The sequence below is a fragment of the Hyaena hyaena genome, unplaced genomic scaffold (genome assembly GCF_003009895.1).
Source record: "Hyaena hyaena isolate Hyena2069 unplaced genomic scaffold, ASM300989v1 scaffold_2198, whole genome shotgun sequence".
Lineage (NCBI taxonomy): Eukaryota > Metazoa > Chordata > Mammalia > Carnivora > Hyaenidae > Hyaena > Hyaena hyaena.
This window is the reverse complement of record NW_024082836.1, coordinates 58,726-79,230: the sequence shown is the minus strand read 5'-3', so window position 1 is coordinate 79,230 and position 20,505 is coordinate 58,726. Positions and strand designations below refer to the sequence as shown.

Below are 20,505 nucleotides of genomic sequence, written 5' to 3'. Positions count from 1 at the left end.
TGTAATGGGGAGAAATGGGCTGGAGTTGAAACTTGGTTTTCAGTAGCTTTGTGACTTTGCAGTGTTCAAACAGCACTTCATTTCCCTGTGTCCCCTTCCCTACTGATGCACTGCAGTGACCCTGTCTGTTTGCAGTCATCTACCTTTTCCAGGCAAATGAGGTATGGTGTCATGTAAATAAAGGTGTCAGTCCCACAAGTCCATATCCATGAAGTAGATACATAAGTATTCTTACACATAAATGAAATTCAATGAATGTCATCCAACATAATCAAAAATATTGTTAGTCTACTTAAGAATTGTGTTACAGCTTTTAAGATATTTGTTTGGATAAGACTTTCTTATAATTAACATTTAAAAGTTTGGTAAAAGGACCTACCTGTTTACCTACCTATAAGGTAAAGAATTATACCGATTTATAGCAAGTAAGGAGAGGTCATTTGATATTCATAGTTGAAAACTGATAAATGCAACAAATCTTTTTCTTCCTGATCCTTATAATACTTCACATTTTATTTGGTTCCTTCGACATGATTGTCGAAGAAAAACTGATATTTTGGTATTCATCTGTTTAGCAGAGGAAATTTAATCAGATTTTCTTTTGTTTTTAATCTGATTTTCTCAAATAACACTCTATTTCCTATTTTCTTGAGTTGTTAGACCCAAGATATTTTGACCATTATTTGACTTAATCTCCCACAAGCTTCCCCCCACCTACACAGTATTGTTACCGTGAAACAGTAATACAGGCATGGAGCCAAGTTAACTCTGAAAGAAATACTCTGTTCAATACCTGAGCCATCTAGGTATAACTGGGAATAGTTTTTGTGTGTTTTTGTGTTTTAAAGGTAGATTTCCTAATTGCAAAATTACCTAAACTTGGAAAAAATACTGGTCTTTAATTTTTTTCTTTTTTAAAAATATGACACAAACTGCATTTATGATAATGTGTAAATAATACTCTAAAATCATCTCCTCAGATTGCCTGTCCAAAAATGAAAACAGAGCAAGCTTATTAAATGCATTGATCATATCCTAGTTATGACACAAGCCTATGAACATTCATTACCAAGGTGTTTTTAGCCAGTTCTGCCTTATAAGAGGAAGATTGAGGAGAGACCAGAGCCCTTTTATATTTTAGTAAAATTCTGTACAATATTTATAGATGTAAAAGGTACACAGTGATGTTTTTTAGCATCTTTATTTTCTAATACACGTTGACTATGAAATAATTATAGAAAGCAATATTCTTACCATTGTCTTTTGTTGTTTTCTGTTTATTTTTAAGAACTTGTCATTTAGTGTCATTAATGCCTTGTATAGATGTGAAGGGGTTGGTCCCTTTCCTCCATGCTACTAAACTTCTGGTTCTCCCCTAGGTCCTATCAGCAGTATCCTGGTGAATAAATATGGGAGTCTTCCAATCATGATTGCTGGGGGCTGTTTGTCAGGCTGTGGTTTGATTGCAGCTTCTTTCTGTAATACCGTACAGGAACTTTACTTGTGTGTTGGAGTCATTGGAGGTGAGTTGCTGTTGGTTCATTTTCCAGCATTAATTTGCTGCTGGAAATTTGACCATTATTTGACTTAATCTCCCACAAGCTTCACTTACATTCATCTTTCAGATCTTTTGAGTGAAATTCCTTCCTTATGGGAATTACTTGATTATCATTTTGAAGAGCTATATAAATACATTAAAGGGTACTAGAAAAGCAAACTTTTAAAGAAATTGCTGGGGCGCCTGGGTGGCTCAGTGGGTTCAGTGTCCAACTTCAGCTCAGGTCATGATCTCACGGTCCGTGGGTTCGAGCCCTGCTTCGGGCTCTGTGCTGACAGCTCAGAGCCTGGAGCCTGCTTCAGATTCTGTCTCTCTCTCTCTCTGACCCTCCCCTGCTCATGCTGTCTCTTTCTCTCTCGCTCTCTCAGAAATAAATATAAACATTTTTTAAAAAAATTTTTTAAAGAAATTGCTATCATACAGTATAATGGTAGCATTTCTTGTTCTAAGATAAATGGTGGTAGATAAAATGTGTCCACCAACTTCTTGCAGTTTTGATCACTAGTTATTACTCTTCCTCATTACTTCTTTCTCACACAGGGAATAGCTTTATGTGTGAGCAGGAGAGCATAAAACATAAAACTGGAATTACCTGGCAGAATGTCCAGATACATTTCTGAAGGATAAAAGATCCACTTACTAACTCACTTCCTCCGTTTTTGATAGCCAGATTAAAATAATGAACTGTTGAGGAGTATAATAAAGATACTTACAACTTCTCAATCCAGAGGATGTGACTATTAACATTTTAATGTATGTCTTTTCATACTTTTTTCTGTGTACAAACATATAATCTTTTAATACAAAAAATAATCAGATTATGTTTTGTAATCATTTTTTTTCACTTACCAAGACATCATGAACATCTTTCCATGTCATTAAATATTCTGATAACATATTTAATCTTTATTACTCCATTGAATAGATACATACTATAATTTTTTTTTATTAAGCTCTGTGCCAAGATCTCACGACCCTGAGATCAAGAGTCACATGCTCTACCGACTGAGCCAGACAGGCTCCCTAATATATATCATAATTTTATTTGACCAGTTTCTTAGTTAACTGTTCAATATTTAGGGTTTCATTTTTGTTTTTTTACATTTTCTTACTGTTAATAAACATTATTGCATTGATAGTCCTTTATAAACATGAATATTTTCTCAAGATAACTTTGTAAAAGTGGAACTGCTATGTTTTTGAAAAATACATGTAAGCTAAATGACCCTCCAGAAATATCGTGCTCTGCATGTAAATACATGTAAGCTAAATGCCCCTCCAGAAAGGTAATAGCTCTACTATAATGTGAGAAGGGATACAGCCTTGACAAAAATAGGATATTATCTTTTTTTTTTTTATCATTGCCAGTTTGGGGTGCCTGGGTGGCTCAGTCGGTTAAGCATCTGACCTCGGCTCAGATCATGATCTCGTGGTTTGTGGGTTTGAGCCCCACGTCAGGCTTTGTGCTGACAGCTCAGAGCCTGGAGCCTGTTTCAGATTCTGTGTCTCCCTCTCTCTCTCCCCCTCCCTCATTCATCCTCTGTCTCTTTTTGTCTCAAAAATAAATAAACTATTAAAAAAATTTTTAATCATTGCCAGTTCATCAAGTGAATGGTATCTCCTGGTTTTAATTTAAATCTCTTTGATTATTGGGAGAGTAAATATTTTTAATATGTTTGTTGCTGTGTATTTGGGGGGTTTTTTGTTGTCTTTGTACAAAAGTTTATTAATGGCTTTTGTGTCCTTGTTTAAGAATAATGTGTAGTAAATTTACATGTTAAATTATTGTCCCTTTGCATAAAACACACAGTTATTTTTACAATTGTTTTTTACATTTAATTGTGACAATATAAAATTACTTTCCTAACCATCTTTTAAGTGCACGGGTTAGTGGCATTAACTGTGTTTACATTGCTGTGCTGGACTGTTTTTATCATTGCAGAACTGAAACTCTGACCCCATTAAACAGTAACTTCCCAGTCCCCCTCCCTCCAAATATCTGTTGCCATTTTTTTCTGTTGAATTTTCTTTGAAAGAAAAATTTTGGGAGGAGGCACCTGAGTCGCTTAGTCAGTCGAGTGTCCAACTTTGGCTTAGATCATGATCTCACAGTATATGAGTTCAAGCTCTGCATCCGGCTCTGTGCTGACATCTCAGAGCTTGGAACCTGCTTCGGATTCTGTGTCTCCCTACCTCTCTGCCCCTCCCCCAGTCGCACTCTGTTTCTCTCAAAAATAAACGTTAAAAAAAAAGAAGAAAGGGGTGGCACCTGGGTGGTTCAGTTGGTTAAGCATCTAACTTTGCTCAGGTCATGATGTCATGTGAGTTCAAGCCCCGCATCAGGCTCTGTGCTAACAGCCCAGAGCCTGGACCCTGCTTTGGATTCTGTGTCTCCCTCTCTCTCTGCCCCTCCCCTGCATGTGTTCTGTCTCTCTCTCAAAAATAAACATTAAAAACATTTTTTTAAGTTTTTTTTTTATAAGTTTTATTTATCTATCTATCTATTTATTTAGTGAGGGAGAGAGTGCACACATGAGCCTGCATGCACAGGCAAGCGAGGAGTGGCAGGGAGAGAGACTCCCAAGCAGGGTCCCCACTGCCAGTGTGGAGCCTGACACACACGGGGCTTGAACTCACCAACCCATGAGGTCATGACGTGAGCCAAAATCAAGAGTCAGATGTTTAACTGACTGAGCCACCTCAGGAGCTCCCATTTGCCTATTTTTAAACATCTGGTGCCCTTCCCTCCCCCTGCCATGTTTTACATTTAAAACTTCTGAATAGAAGAAAACATTTTACATAAAATGAGAAGAAAGAAATCTAAAAGTCTATTTGTTCCCTTGGTTAGTCAGTTTGTTCTCTTATTCATTTCTCAAATATTTTTTTAAAAGGTTTTTTTTTTTTTACTTTTTACATTTATTTATTTTTGAGAGACAGAGTGTGAGCAGGGAAGGGGCAGAGAGAGGAGACACAGAATCTGAAACAGGCTCTGAGCTATCAGCACAGAGCCCGACATGGGGCTTGAACCCACGAACCTGTGAGATCATGACCTGAGCTGAAGTCTGGTGCTTAACCGACTGAGCCACCCAGGTGCCCCCATTTCTCAAATATTTATTAACAACCATGTGTATATCAAGCACTGTTCTAGATATTGTTGGGGATAGAGCAACTAAATTGGGCTAAGTCATACTCTTTAATGGGACAGGGCAGACAGTACTACTCACAAATACATCAATAAATAGGAGAAAACATCAGATAGTAGTAAGACTATACAAAGCCTCAAAACGAAGTATTCTGACAGAGAAAGACTAGGTAGTCTATGCACGTAGGGTGCTCTGGAGACATGTCCTTAACTAAGATCTACGTGGAACCAGGGAACTAGCTTTGTGGAAATCTAGGGGGACCTAAGCCCCAGGTCAGTAGTGTACTTCTTGGCACAGGTGAGGATGGTCTGGTATGAGATTAGGAAAGGAGGTAAGGGCCAAGGTGAAGGTTATGGTTGGGAAGCCACTATCAGGCATGAAACAGGGGAGTGATCTGCTCTCATGTATTGGTTTAATGCTCTGTGAATGGCTTAAACATAAATGGTTAGGTAACAATCAGGGGCCGGGGAAAGCATCTAGAAGTTATTTGAATATTCACTTTTACTAGCACTGTTTATTGAGTAATTCTTTCTACAGGAATTAAAAATTTCACTTTTTGGGGCACCTGGGTGGCTCAGTCAGTTAAGCGTCCAACTTCAGCTCAGGTAGGTCATGATCCCATGGTTCATGGGTTTGAGGCCCATGTCAGGCTGTATGCTGACAGCTCAGAGCCTGGAGCCTCCCTCTCTCTCAAAAATTAGTAAAAATAAAAAACTTTTTTTTAATTTGACTTTTACATTAAGTATGTATATATAATGTAATGTTTACATTAAGATATATTTATTATATATATACACACACATTATTTTTGACATTAAATGTTCATGGACTTTTTGTCCACTTTCACAGATCAGTGTTTACCTATGCCTGAGTCAGAGCCATGCTGTTGTAATGACTGTAGCTTTTGGAAGTCCAGCTGAATATCTGTTAATGTTTGTCCCACTCCTCCTGTACCACAAGAGGACTTTCTGATTGACTCCTATGCATTCTCTAAGTATGGTTTAGAGTCATTTTGCCTTATTTCAAAATGAAATGCACTGACATTTTCATTGGAATCACATTAAATTCATGTATTCATTTAGAGAGCATTGACATCTTGATGATGTTGTGTTTTATTGTCCAAAAACTGTGTTGTGTGTGTGTGTAGTTACACAATTGCAGTGTTCGTAAATTGCACATTTTTTACTTTTTGGTGCTATTGTAAAGTCATTTTTAAAATGTTTATTTACTTTTGAGAGAGATTGAGAGCACAAGCAGGGGAGGTGCAGAGAGAAGGAGCCGCCTCTGTGCTGACAGAGAGCCTGATGTGGGGCTCGAACTCACGAGCTGTGAGATCATGATGTGAGCTGAAGTCGGATGCTTCTCCAGCTGAGCCACCCAGGCACCCCTTTGGTGCTGTTGTAGAAGGAACAATTTTCTATTCCACTTTCTGTTGTAAAACTTTTGTCTGTACTTGATAACTACGCACTTAATGATCTTTCTATCATTACAGTGATTCCTTGGGTGTTTTGCGAGATTAAACAAATAGTTATTCACCCTCAAATACTATAAACAAAAATAATTAACATGTATTGAGTGCTTACCGCAGTGCCAGGCACTGTTCTGACCAACAGCACTGTGCGCCTGTTTTACGTATTAGGAGATACACACAGGCCTCACATGACCTGCAAGTCATAATGCTGAGATTTGAACCCACGTATGTGTGGTTTTATTTTTTTTTATTTATTTTTTTTAATGTTTTATTTATTTCTAGGAGAGAGAGAGAGAGAGAGCGTGAGCAGGGGAGGGTCAGAGAGAGAGGGAGTCACAGACTGAAACAGGCTCCAGGCTCTGAGCTGGCAGTCAGCACAGAGCCCAACACAGGGCTCGAACCCACGAACCGCGAGATCATGACCTAAGTGAAAGTCGGACGCTTAACCGACTAAGCCACCCAGGCGCCCCTATGTGTGGTTTTAGATACCACACTTTAAACCATTATACAGTATATCCTGTAATGGTGAGGATTTTTGTCTCATTTGCATTATTTATTTCTTTTCTTCCATTTTAATTTCTTTGGTTAATTAATTCCAGATATGTTGCTGACATTTACTCTGGTATGTGGTTCTTTTCCTCCCTCCCCAGGTCTTGGGCTTGCCTTCAACTTGAATCCGGCTCTGACCATGATCGGCAAGTATTTCTACAAGAGGCGACCGTTGGCAAATGGACTGGCCATGGCAGGCAGCCCTGTGTTCCTCTCCACTCTGGCCCCCCTCAATCAGGCTTTCTTCGGTATCTTTGGCTGGAGAGGAAGCTTCCTAATTCTTGGGGGCCTCCTACTAAACTGTTGTGTAGCTGGAGCCCTGATGCGACCGATAGGGCCCCCGCCAACCAAGGCAGGGAACGACAGGTCTAAAGAATCCCTTCAGGATACTGGAAAATCTGACGGAAAAAAGGGTGTAGGTGATGCAAATACAGATCTTATTGGAGGAAACCCCAAAGAAAAGAAACGATCAGTCTTCCAAACAATTAATAAATTCCTGGACTTATCTCTGTTCACACACAGAGGCTTTTTGCTATACCTCTCCGGAAATGTGCTCATGTTTTTTGGACTATTTACTCCTTTGGTCTTTCTTAGCAATTATGGCAAGAGTAAACATTACTCTAGTGAGAAGGCTGCCTTCCTTCTTTCCATTCTGGCTTTTGTCGATATGGTAGCCAGACCTTCCATGGGACTTGTAGCCAACACAAAGTGGATAAGACCTCGAGTTCAGTACTTTTTTGCTGCTTCTATTATTGCAAATGGAGTATGTCATCTGCTAGCACCTTTATCCTCCAGCTACATTGAGTTCTGTGTCTATGCGGGATTCTTTGGATTTGCATTTGGGTGGCTCAGCTCCGTATTATTTGAAACACTGATGGACCTCGTTGGACCCCAGAGGTTCTCCAGCGCTGTGGGATTGGTGACCATTGTGGAATGCTGTCCTGTCCTCCTGGGGCCGCCACTTTTAGGTATAGTGTGCTTTACTACCTCTTTGGTCTTGTTAACATAAATCAGGCATAGAAGATTGGGAAGGTTATACAAAGCAGAGATTAGTGAGCCTCTAGGTGGCAGAGAGCATTTCTCATTTCTGTAGCCTCAATGCTGACACAGTGCTTGGCATAGCATAGTTGCCCAGATTCTTAGAGAATCAAATTGAATTGAACTATCAAGTTGAAAGGGGAGGCAAATATTTTTATAAATGGCATTCTTTTTTGAAGTGTTTTATCTTCATAAAACTTAGGTGCTTATTATAGAAAACACCTACACCTGTAAAATACAACACCTCTGATAATAGCTACCATGTGAGCTCATGGTTTACCAGGGACTGTCCTAAATATTTTCTGCATCCTCTTATGTCTCATGAGCCTATGAAATAGTACTGTCATAGTTCCTACTTCATAAGAAACAGAAGCTTTGAAAGGTTGTATCATTTGCCTTACATCACATGGCCAGTAAGTGAGTATATAATTTGGGAACTGTTTCCTAAGGCTATCTTTTAAAAGCTCAATAGGTAACATATTAGTGAAAATATAATTTTGCCCTCCTTTTAGATGTATACTTTTTAGAAGTATGATTTGGGGATTGGGTGAGGATACATAAAAGAAAGAAGACCTATAGCTCTCCTTTTGATATTGCTCTCTTCCTCCTCATAATCCGTGATTCTAGTCGGCCCACTGTTCCCGTCACAACACCAGCCCATCCACAGCTCTTGCCCCTCTTTGGGTCACTCCAGCAGCCTCCAGGCTGGTCTGCCCATATTCCCTCTAGCCAGCCTGCAATCTGTTTTCTACTCTGCAGGCTAATGCAAACCCAGTATCCCAGCTGATGAGATCTTTCCAGTTGCTTCCCATTGTTCTTAGGGTGGAGCTCAGATTCCCTAGCGGGGCCTACAAGGCGTCCCCCAGGCTGGCCACCAACCTCTCCAGCCTCATTTCCTGTCACTCACCTTTTGTTCTCTCTGCTCCAGCAGCCCCCGCCCTTCCTCCTTCCCCTCTCCCACCCTGGCTTCCTACCACCTGCCTTTGCACTTGCTGTGCTCTGGCCTCACCCTTCTCCTGTCCCCTCCTCCTGGATGGGTCCCATCTCCCTCTAGGTCTCTGCTTCATTTACACTGTAAGAGAAGCCTTCCTGACCCTGCTTGCTGCTCCCAACCCCCTATTTTCTGCTTTCAAAGGCTCCTTGTCACAGCTTGTAGAATTATTTCATTAACATTTCTCTTCTCCACTGAACTGTAGACGTTCTCTCCTCTGCTCTCCCTTATCCTCAGGGCCAGCAGCCCAGCACAGGGTGTATGTGTCAGCCTGATAAGTATTACTGAATGAACGATGCTCTGAGTTAGAAAAGCATAAGGAATCGTATTTGAATTGGTTGTATTAAGTCCTCTTAGGTGTAGAGTAGGGTTTTCTATAGTTTGTTCCTTAACTTACCAATTGGGCAAGATGCTAATAAATTTTACTATAACAAGGATTTCACGGCCAAAAATTTTTTGGAAAGTCCAAGTTTGATAGATTACCAGAGGACCTTGCAAAGCCTATATAATATGCTAATGCATGTTGTGAATCTTTAACAGGAAAGAATATGCTATTCCAGTTCCTAAGTTTGACTTTGGAGACACTCAGGGGCTTACAGGTGCAGGTTCAGTGTCAGACTTCCTGGGTTAAAAGCCATGTTATCTCACTTATGAGCTCTGTGACCTCGGACAAGTTACTTAAGGCGTCTGTACTCAGTTTGTCCATTATACAGGGGGATGATGACTGATTCTGCCTGTCGTGAGGATTACGCACTTAGAATGGTGGGACGGTGTTGCTGTTCACTTTATAGCATAGGACCAGGGTCCTCAGGGACCGCCCTTTGGCAAATACTGCTGTCAGCCGAAGAGCTCTGGCCTGGAGACTGCAGTTAGCTCTGTGCCTGGGGCAAGACTCCGAAGCCTCTATTGAGCAACAGATTTTTCCACTGTGAACCCAGAGGATTGATTCTAGGTGAACTCAGTCTTTCCCAATTGAAATTTGGAAAGATTTAATTGATTCTAGGTGATCCCAGTTCAAATTTGGAAAGATTTAATTATTTTCAAGTTGCTCAAAATAACAAAATATGCAAGGCCATCTAAAACCCGTGTGTGACATCATCAAAGATGAGATCATTTTTAACAGTCCTTGTTTAGACTCATTTGTCATTTTGAGGACTGGTTGACGTCTTTCTGAGTAGGAAAGGTATACTGTTCACTTGTGCCCACGTAACTGTGCTTTGGGTATCTTAGGTCGTCTGAACGACATCTACGGAGACTACAAGTACACATACTGGGCATGCGGTATGATCCTCATCATCGCAGGCATCTACCTCTTCATTGGCATGGGCATCAATTATCGACTCGTGGCAAAAGAACAGAAAGCAGAGAAGCAGCAGAAAAAGGAAAATAAAGAGGAGGAGACCAGTGTAGATACTGCTGAGAAGCCAAAAGAATACACAGCAGAATCTGCAGAGCAGAAAGACACAGAAGAAAGTCCCAAAGAGGAGGAGAGTCCAGTCTAAACGCGTGGGGCCCAACGGTCAGTAGAGCAGCTTGTGATCCAAGATACCTGAAAATACTCTACTGGCCTGTAATCCAGCAGTGGTGCTCAATGCAAATAGTGGACATTTGTGGGGGAGATCAGACCAGGTGTTCAGTGATGGCATTTTTGTTTCACTTCTTACCGGTAGCCTGAATTAAAAATGCCATACCTTCAGGGAGGGAGTGGTTGGCAAAGAATGAGAGAAGGAAGTAGTGTGGGGTTTTTTTGTTTTTTTCTTTGATTTTTTAAATCTTAGCTTTTAACAGTGTCCAGAAGATTATAATATGTGCCTTACGTTTTAGTCTTTAGAACTCTTTAGGGAGCCTTAACTTTTTAAACCATTCTGCTGAATTCATCTATTTTAAGTATTACATTATAAGGAAAAATAACAACTAACTTGTTTGAGACCAATCTAAAATTTAAAATTAACCTTCGTTTCAGTGTTACTCGTATTATAGTGTCAGACATCATCACTGGAAGATTTATAAATAAAAATATTGTTTGAAAGTTGGGATTTTATAAAATCCTGACCAAAGTATTTTCCTGGCATCAGCAGTTGCCTGGCACTGGGCCCGCTTGCTGTATATTTAGGAAATTTAAGGCATAAACCTTTGGAACCTTCTTGGCCATTCTAAACACACTGTACTCATCAGCACCTCGCTGGAGTCTTTTCTTGGGATGCTAATATGATTAGTGTTTGAGTATTGATTTCATTCAATTACTATTTTCCCTTTTCAAAGACACATTTTGAGTAGTTATAGGCCATTGCCCCCTTTGAGATCACTTAGTATTCTTCAGTGTGAAAGTTAATTTTAAAATATGCAAAACTATGTATTTGTGCCTCAGTAAAGACCACACATCTAACGAAATGTAGACAGATCTTTCAAACAGCATCTGAATTCAGCTTCGGTTTTACCAAAACCTCAGTTAAGCTATGAGACTTCGAATCTTTTTGTTACTGATTTTCCTGGAATTCTCACCCATTGATTCATAGTGGTTCCATTTATATCTGCGTCTAGCTTAGAGCCGTGTGTGAGATAGTCAATCTTCGTATTTTTTTTTTTTTAATGTTTGTTAATTAAAGAAAGCCGGAACAATTTGGCCCCAGGGAAACCAATAAGGATAAGATTTGGAGAGAAGTTGCTCCTTTCCTTTTTCTGAGAAGGCCTGACAGAAAATTATGTTTTGCTTATAATTATTGGACACATTATTAATCTCCATGCAAACCTTAAAATATATTGTGACCCTTTTTACTTACATGAAAAGTAGAGAAATGGGTTTAATATAAGGATAGGGAGGATGGACCAGAATGAAAACTGTAAATATTTTTTAACCTAATAATCTTCTAAAATGCACAAGAAGATAATGATAGACACTCGATAAATTATATTCAGTGAATTTTAAAATATCATTGTAATTGACACAGTGAAAGTATAGGTACAAAAACTTTTGTGTAACAGACTGGCTTTTCCAAATAAACTTTTTTTTTCTTTTTTTTTAAGAAATGTTTCTCCCTCCAAATGTTTACTTTCTTGAGAAAATATTACTGTGTCTTTATTTTCATTATCAAAATCCAGTTTGGCCCTTGCTAATATTAAATCATTTAGCTTATGTGCTCTGGGAATTGTGTATATTGCTAATTTTATTTTTATTTTTCTTTCATCTTTAAAGCAAAGAAGAGGGGAATTTCAAAATCCCCTCTCTGAAAGCATCCAAAGCAGTTAGACTTCAGGGCACAATGAAAACTCCCTTTCTTTGCCTGAGCGTCATGGCAGATGGAGGAGGAATTTTAGGGGAGAGGCCTGCTGTGATTGTTGGCAGGCTTGGCTCCAGTTGGGACTCAGCTATTTTCTGTGGCCCCGAGTCCATAACCTCTATGTGCTTTTCTCCCTTCCATAAAAGTGAGGATCACTGTCCATGAGGTAATATAAGTAAAGGAAATGGGAAGGGGAGGTAGGGTGGAGGAAAAGGACAAGATTATTTTCCTCAATAGGGGAGGAAGACTTTTCCCTTTTTCCTTTCTAGGTTCTTTGGCTGGCCTAATAACTATATTGACATAAGACAGTAACAGGAGAAAAATTTAATTTCATACATACGGGAACTTCACATAGACATGGCAGCATCATAAATAATTAGGCAGCTGAGGCTTACAAGCCATCCTGAACTAAGGAGAAGGGGGCTAGGGATCTTCAGCTTCAAAAGGAATAAAAACAGTTTACAGGAAGATGGGAAGAACAAATGTTCAGTAAAACCATGCCATGTGAAGTCTTACGTTTAAAAAAGAGTTACCTTTGGTAACAGTTCTCTTCCCTGGTACAGACTCCCTGTCTAAATTATTTCAGGCAGTAACAGGGAAGGTAAAAGTTCTCCTTGAGTCTATTAGGCATTGGCTGCCTTCAGCTCAAATAATCCACATACTAACATGGCACATTTAGGGGCAGCCCTGCCCTGGACCCTGTCACCCCCATCACAGTTGTTGAGCTACATCCATACCTAAGACCCTGCTTAGTCTTTGTTCAGTAGCTGAATCTTTTTAGTGAAGTGAGGGGTTTGTGGTGCAGATTGACCACTACTCATTAGCAGCAAGGATTGAAAACTGACTCAAAGATGGAATTAACAAACCTTTTATTGCCAGTCCAACCCTGACTTTCTCCCGCTAAAGAGGGAGGATTTAAACTGTTCATTCAAGATCAACTTTGATAACAGCCAACATTAAAACCTAATAGGGGCCTCCTCTGTGCTGTGTCTTCTTGCTAACAGTCCGTGGATTTTCTCTGTGTTGTAGGTTGTGTTTGTCCTTTACTCTGTGTGAGGATTAAGTTTTATTCCAGGTTTCACTGGCTGCTTTGGGAAAATACATGTATGCACAAAGTACCTGCCTATTCTTGCTTGTTCTCTGTCCCACACTGTCTGTAAGTCACAGAGAGAACTTATCAGCTCTGAGGTAGCTGTATGTAGTGCTTGGCTCTGTTCAAGAGTCTGCTCTGTAACAGGCCCCCAAGCCAAAGCTGGGAAATTACTTAAGATGATAGGTTGGGCAATCACAGATTATCATGGTGACAAGACTGTATTCTCATGCTATACGCAAGTTTGTTGAGAATTTAAATTGTCTGAACTAGTCATAAGTGAATAATTTCTACAAAAAGTATTCGGGAAAACATGATGGTAAAACAAATTATGGAAAACTTTAGAGGTGTTTAATCCCTCGTTTAATCACACTGGTGACTAGTCCTGAATTCTTGGATTATCTGAATTTAGTTTATATGTGTACTATAGATAACTTATGTCAATATTAATCCTGTATTTAAAAATTTTTTTTGTCAAAAACCACTTAATATTTTTGTATGAGCCAATGTTTTGCTGTATTCAATTTCAGACTGATAAATCGGGTATTGGTTAGTGTGAAAAACCTAAATGTCTGGGTTTTACCTTCCATAGCGAATGGTTCACAGTATAATAAACTTAATAATCAGGTACCCGCATGCCCCTTCTACCATTTTGTTTGGAAAGATGAGGAAAGGTGAAAGCAAATTTTCACCTTTACAACATGGCTTGTTTTAATAATCAGGTCAGGCATTTGCCTGGAAGACATGAAGAAAGAGGTTAATGACATACTTGTGTCAATATGAAAATTCTTTCAGTTCTTGACAGGAAGCGACCGCCCAAGCTTGCCTGGCTTCCCAGATGTGAGCAATGAAGCCAGGTTGCTTCAGAGTTCAGAAGCATCTAAGGGGGTTTCAGGTATATCACTTCTGAAGTGTGTTCTAGCTTTAGCATTTTAGATTCGGTTTCCCCTTTTTCCCCCCTTTCCGTCTGGGCCATAGTACAAAATCTTTCAAATAAGAGTGATTGGAAAGAGTACCATGTGTATGTGTAGATTATTTTTCTCCTCAACTGAACAGCATTGATTTACTTCATTTTGGTGACCTTTACCCTGACTTGCCAAGGGGAGACTAGGATAGCTAGCAACTATTGTAGCCTGCTGGTTGCTTAACAGTATAGGCCACCTGGGTTCAAGTTGAGGCTGTGTGACCTCAAACAAATTAGCCTCAATAAGGGTCAAGTTTTTTTCTTCTGTAAGGTGTTAAGAATAATTGGTACCAACCCCACCCCCCACGCCCAGAGTTGTTGGGAAGGTTAGTTGATAGCTGACAGCTGGTGTTAAGTAGGGGCTTAATAAGCATAAATACCTGACTGTTTAAAAAAAAAAAAAAAGTCAATACTTGGGGAGAAAATTGAGCTCTTCTAATTCCCAAGATGGATCCTTACTTGGAGAGGATAGTTTGGAAGTGACTCTTAAAGATAAGAATATTAGCTAAATTATCAAATTCTCCTTTTTGATCAGATTCCTCTTTTACTCTTATAAATGTAATGGTCTTTCTTTGGTAAATGAGTGGATAAAATGAACAGTTTACAAGGTTGGTACATAAATGTCTAGCTCTGTGAGCAAAAGAGCTGTGAATCAGAGCTCTCCTGATACTCTGACAATAGACGGTTTCCAAGGGAGATGCCCAACTAGCAGCACATCAGGCTTCCCTCTTGATACTTGGGATCATTCTGAAAGAAGAAATATAACTCAACCATAATTAGTCGTGATTAAAATTGTCCCTAGCAATGTTCTTAAATGCAAATTGAAAATTTGGTGAGGTTTTAATTTTTACCTGCTATATAGATAACACAATTTAAGTTCTAAATTATCATCAGTTGCTGGCTGAATAAATTGGTGTAACGTATTGACAGGGCACATGAGGCATATTTCATGATGTGTGTCAAGGGCCATGAGTTCACAATCACATTCCAGATTTGGAGTTTATTTAAGAAAACTATGTGTGCCTTTGAAAGCGTCAGTTTCTTTGAAAAATCCTAAAGTGTATATCGGTAACTAAATGGATGGTTACTATGTCCTTGTGGTATAAATGTGGCACAACGTTAAACAAAAAAGCAGAACACAAACTACCCTTATACATGTCCGTATATACGCATGATGTCTCTACACACACATGCACACTGGGGGAAAGAACATACACAAATAGGCTAATAGTTTTGTGACCGTAATTAGAGATTACTTTTTCTATATTTTTTCCATATTCTTTTTATTTGAAAAAAATTTTTTAATGTTTTTATTTATTTCTGAGAGACAGACAGTGTGAGCAGGGGAGGGTCAGAGGGAGAGGGAGACACAGAATCTGAAACAGGCTCCAGGCTCTGAGCTAGCTGTCAGCACAGAGCCGGACACGGGGCTTGAACCCACGAACCGTGAGATCATGACCTGAGCCGAAGTCGGACGCTTAACCAACTGAGCCACCCAGGTGCCCCTGTTTTTTCCATATTCTAAGTTTTCTTGATGTGATGGTGACTTTTATACTAAAAGAAAATATTTAACATAGCAGATACTACTACTGGTTTAGAGGGAAAAAAAATAGTACAGTTGATCTAGAAGGGTTCTGACAAGCACTTGACTCCTACGAAAATGAAGCTGATGATTATTACAAGCAGGTTATTTTTTTGTTTGTTCAATAGTTACATCTGGTAATAGGGAGTTAAGACCTGGACCTCAAAAGCACAGTGGTCTGAAGTCATGATCTTGCTGGTGCTGGACCAGAGCTGTGGAGCATAGAGTCCACAGGCCACCCTGCCAGCCTCCAGTGCCGTCTTCCTGGAGCCAGTGCTCTTGGGGACAGCATTCCTGTGGTCCCCCTCTGATCATCATTTAGCTTCAAGTGAATGTTTAACTCAGAAGCCAGAGCATTCGGCACTTATCCACATCCCAGTGTTGCAGTCTTATACGTTGTCTTACCAAAATCAGCATCAAAAAAAATTTTGTGTGATGTCACACAAAAAAGGAGAATTTGCCTGTCTGCACAGCTGTTATTTATTTACCATCAGGTGTTTATTGGACTCTTCCTATGTCAGAGGCATTGTTCTAGGCTTTGAGGATCCAACCATGAACACAACACAGTAGGTCTTCCCAAGCATCTTATATTCTGGTGGCAGAAGAAGGACGGTGAACAGTAAGTTCTAAGGAAAGAAGCAGTATTGTTTTTCACCGTCTTCTGTGTGCCTATTTGCTGGATAGAGGAGATAACAACAGTGAACAAAATTTGATGCCTGGCACCCGCAGCTTCTAGTCGAGTGGGGAGTACTGTGTAGTCAGTATCGTAGGGCAGCACATGGGGAATTCTTGAACCCAACCTCAAGAGGGCCCTAATGTATATTCCTCTGCAAGTTAACTTCTCTGAACCTCTTTGGTAAAATAAACATAGTAAAACTGTGAAGATTAAGTGTGAAAGTACTCGGCATGCTGTTGGGTGCATAGTAGCATTACATCAAGCTCATAGTGTTAAAAATTAGATAGCAAGTGTCAAGTCATCAACCAGAACAAGTAATAAAGAACACCTAGTAACATTCTACAGCTCATCAGTTGTCAAAGGCCTTTCAAGTATAATCTATCATCTGAGGCACACAATCCTGGGGAGGTGGGTGTAATGGAAAATTGAGTTGGGTCTTCATCCCAGCTGGGCATCTCCCCTCCTGTCAGAAGAGTGCAAAGCACGACTGCAGACAGCTCAGTGGCTAGAGCTGAAGGTACTGATGGAAGAAGCCGAATCCTGGGCAATCTTGGAACAGTGACCAAACCAGTCACTTGGGTCTTGCACCAAAAGGAGCAAAATGGTCCTGTCCCCAGTGTATTCACAGTCTAATTCAGAACCCTTCTCCTCGGCTTTGGAATTCATAATATGATTTCTTCACTTGTGGATTTCCTTTCCTAATATGCTTTACTAATTCCAGAATTAAAAGTTTGCATTTCCTGAGCTTACCCTGGCCAGGTCCCAAGAGGAAGTGGCCAACAGCCACTAAGAAGCCAAGAGAACTGGGCTGGGATTAAAAAAATCACCTGGTGTGCTAACAATCTGCTGATCAATGATTATTAAGAGAAGGTTTCTAGTGGTTCCTGTCGTTGTGATTCATCTCTTTTTTTTCCTTCCTCATTGCTTGTTTTATCCCCTTTGAGACCCAAAAAGTAGGGCCTGGGTGCTTTTCTGTCAGGCCCTATTTATTTATATACTCTTCTCAGAAGGGGAACTTTACTTTTGATTAACAACCCTTCTGCTTTTATTTATTTATTTTTAAATGTTTCATTTATTTCTGAGAGAGAAAGAGAGAGACAGCATGAGCAGGGGAGGGTCAAAGAGAGAGGGAGACACAGAATCTGAAACAGGATCCAGGCTCTGAGCCGGCTGTCAGCACAGAGCCCGAGGCGGGGCTCAAACCCACAAACCATGAGATCATGACCTGAGGCAAAGTCGGAGGCTTAACCGACTGAGCCACCCAGGCACCCCTTAACCCTTCTGCTTTTAAATTCCGGGTGCCATCTTGTTCCTCAAATGCTGAGAATGAGCAAGATCGGGTCCGCAGTAGGGGGTCAAATGAGCTGGTCACTTGGAGAGGGTCCCTAAACTTCTGCCTGTCCTCTACTCCCTCCCCTTCCCCATTCCTCCCCCCATGTGCTTTCTCAGCTGCCTGAATGGGTAGACTGAACAGCTTCCCATTTCTCTTTCCATCCCCTCTTCTGTTTCCCCTGCCATAGGCTTGGCTTTTAACAGCCTCTCTATCTCCGTTCTCACGGAGAACAACCAATCTAACCTCAACACTGCTGCCAAAATGATTTTTTGGCAGTCTCTCAGCTGCTTTTATAACTTCACATAAAAGCAATAAAGATAAATGTCATAAAACTCATCTAATCATGTCACTCCTCTGCCTAAAATGCTGTAGTTTGAGGGTAAAGTCCAGTCTCCGTGTGACCCCCACCCAGAGCCCTTCTCAGCTATCAGCAGCTGTATACTGTTTCAGTCTTATCTACCTGCTGCCAGTCCTCGGCCGCACCCAGCTGAACTTCTTAGCACTGCTGGCCCTAGTTTCAGACTTCCCTGCCTTCCTCCACGCCGACTTGTGCTTGGAAACCCCTCCTTCCTATCTCTGCACCAACTCCTATTCATCCTTTGAAATTTGGTTCATGTCTCCTTTTAAGGAGGCCATGCTGATTCTGCAGTTTGTTTTCAATTGCTCTTAGGTCTACAGCTCAGTTAGAGTATGATTCTGTGTCGAGTTCCAGGTCTCTGGGTACAAATTCCAGGTAGGCCACTTACTCATTCTGAGTCCTTAAGCAAGTTACTTAACCTCTAGGCCACACTTTGTATATATGTACATATGTGTACTAATAGACTAAGGACTAATAGAATTTCTCTTACAGCGTTCCCGTGAGGATTAAATATAGCCATGTCTATAAGACTCTTATCATAGCACCTCACAATACTCAGTAAGAATTACTGCCACCTCTGTTCTAGATAGTTCTTCCTACTGCCAAAGAATCATTTTCAAAATGGTTAAATGGCTCTCATATAGATATAAAGTGTACATGTGTATATAACTCATTAGGGAGGGAACCAGTAAGGTTTTACAGCTGTTTCAACTGAAAATTGGGTTTACGGAGATTTATTCCCTACTGGACAAAATGCGTTTGCACTGCCATCAACCGGAAACAATTTGTATCATACACAGATGGGGAGCACCTGCCCACCGCCAGCCCTTCGCAGGCTAGCTTCCGTCTCCGCAGAGCTAAAATGTGGTCCAACAGAGGACAAGGACAGTCAGATGTGGACGTCTCGATAGACTCAGATGGCCTGGGACCCTCGACAGCTCTCAGCATTCCATCAAGAGGACACCCAGGAACCCTTTGCCCATTTGTAAAACCTTGCAATTTTTCCTAGCACAATAGTGCATTGCACTATTTTTTTTGCCTTTCTAAATCCCCAAACCCCACCAGCTATGAGCCGCTTGAGATGAGAGGGAGCAGCATGCAAACTCCTTGATCCTTTTTGATTTTAGGGGCTGGAGAAGCTTCTGCAGGATATGACATGTGAGCTGGGTAGAGAACGGGAAGGCTACATATCTCCTGGAGAAGAGCGTCCAGAGAGCCGTGTGGGGCCATGGTAGATGTGGCTGGCAAGCGGGTGTTAGTCTGTATGCCAGGCCCTGGGCTTGGCTAGGAAGGTAGGAATGTGGCCTGATCTCTGTCTTCATGAAGTGCTCCACTGCAGGCAGTAAAAGGAGATCAAGGCTTGCAACATAGTGTGAGGAGGGCCCTGAAACCCAGAAGCCAAACTTCAGAAACTCAGGTGAATCACTGGGCCCAGGTTTGATGAAGAGCTAAAGACAGGAAATCCCTGGGAGCCTCTGGGCAGCCTCGGAGAAATCAGTGAAGTAACTGTTCCATACCCTTGTCAGACCTCCTGCTCGTCTTCAGACTTGTTGCTAGACAGACAGCAGTGGAGAAGTAGTGTCTGAGTTTCCTCAGACACTGGGAATGGGGTCCTCACCACGGACAGGGGCAGCCCAGAAGCGTCCCAGAGTCTTCGGGAACTAGCACAGTTCCCCAACCATTTTGCGCAGAAAATGGTCCTCGCCAGCTGACAGGCAGTATGTTGAAACGGCGGGCTAATCAACAAGGAAACTCAGGACAATGTGTTCTTCCCTGGAATTTATGGTCTGTGAGGCAGGGAGGGTCTGGATTTGCTTTTTATCTGAGAGGATTCATTTGTTGAATATGTAAAAAGAAAGAATGAATGAATGACTGGGAACTCCAGAGAAGGATTTGTGCAGGGAAAGGAAACGGGCCAACTGACCGCCTGCACTGCCCTTAGAGGAGGTCAGCCGAAGGCTGGCAGCCGTGAAAGAGTTGCAGCACCAACCAACTCCTTTGATTTACTCTTCTCCTCACTTGGCCTCCACTGTATTTTTAGTTGCCTGACAGGAAATGATACACTCGGCATGTCAACCCCAGGATACCAAGACCAAACCACTGTAAGTTCACCAAGACAGTGCCACCACATTAGCCTCCTGACCCATGGTGACACCTCCACCAGCCGTCTGCCTCTGTTGATGTTGCACCCATCACTGAAGTGTTTCTCTGAACACTGCCCATCTGTACCCCGGCGGGGGGTTGGGGGGAGGCCTGAGTGGGGCCTGAGGAGGCAGCACGAGTGGGGCGGATTCCTGGGGACCGTCCCAGAGGCTGGGGCTGACCCAGATGGGATGTGTGGGGCAGGGAGGCTGCCAACAGAGCCAAGCTGTGTGGGCACCACGTTTGATCACGTCAGGCACCTGGCACCTCAATGCCTTTCCACTGAGGCAAGGGGGTGTGGTGGCCCCAGGCTTGGAGACACCTACCTGGCT

General features: G+C 41.3%; 1 protein-coding gene across 1 annotated transcript; it reads left to right on the top strand.

Moving 5' to 3' along the window:
* Positions 1-1,265: 1,265 nt before the first annotated feature.
* Positions 1,266-13,754, top strand: LOC120227342 (monocarboxylate transporter 1). Its single transcript, XM_039225478.1, has 3 exons — positions 1,266-1,523; positions 6,823-7,689; positions 9,981-13,754. The coding sequence occupies exons 1-3, from the start codon at positions 1,427-1,429 to the stop codon at positions 10,250-10,252; spliced, it is 1,236 nt and encodes a 411-aa protein (XP_039081409.1). The 5' UTR covers positions 1,266-1,426; the 3' UTR covers positions 10,253-13,754.
* The last annotated feature ends 6,751 nt before the right edge of the window (positions 13,755-20,505 follow it).

Excerpts from the sequence above, each read along its gene's own strand:
- LOC120227342 (XM_039225478.1), top strand. The coding sequence starts at position 1,427 with ATGATTGCTGGGGGCTGTTTGTCAGGCTGTGGTTTGATTGCAGCTTCT. Across the intron at positions 1,524-6,822 it reads GTGTGTTGGAGTCATTGGAG|GTCTTGGGCTTGCCTTCAAC; the intron begins GTGAGTTGCTGT and ends CTCCCTCCCCAG. Across the intron at positions 7,690-9,980 it reads CCTGGGGCCGCCACTTTTAG|GTCGTCTGAACGACATCTAC; the intron begins GTATAGTGTGCT and ends TGGGTATCTTAG.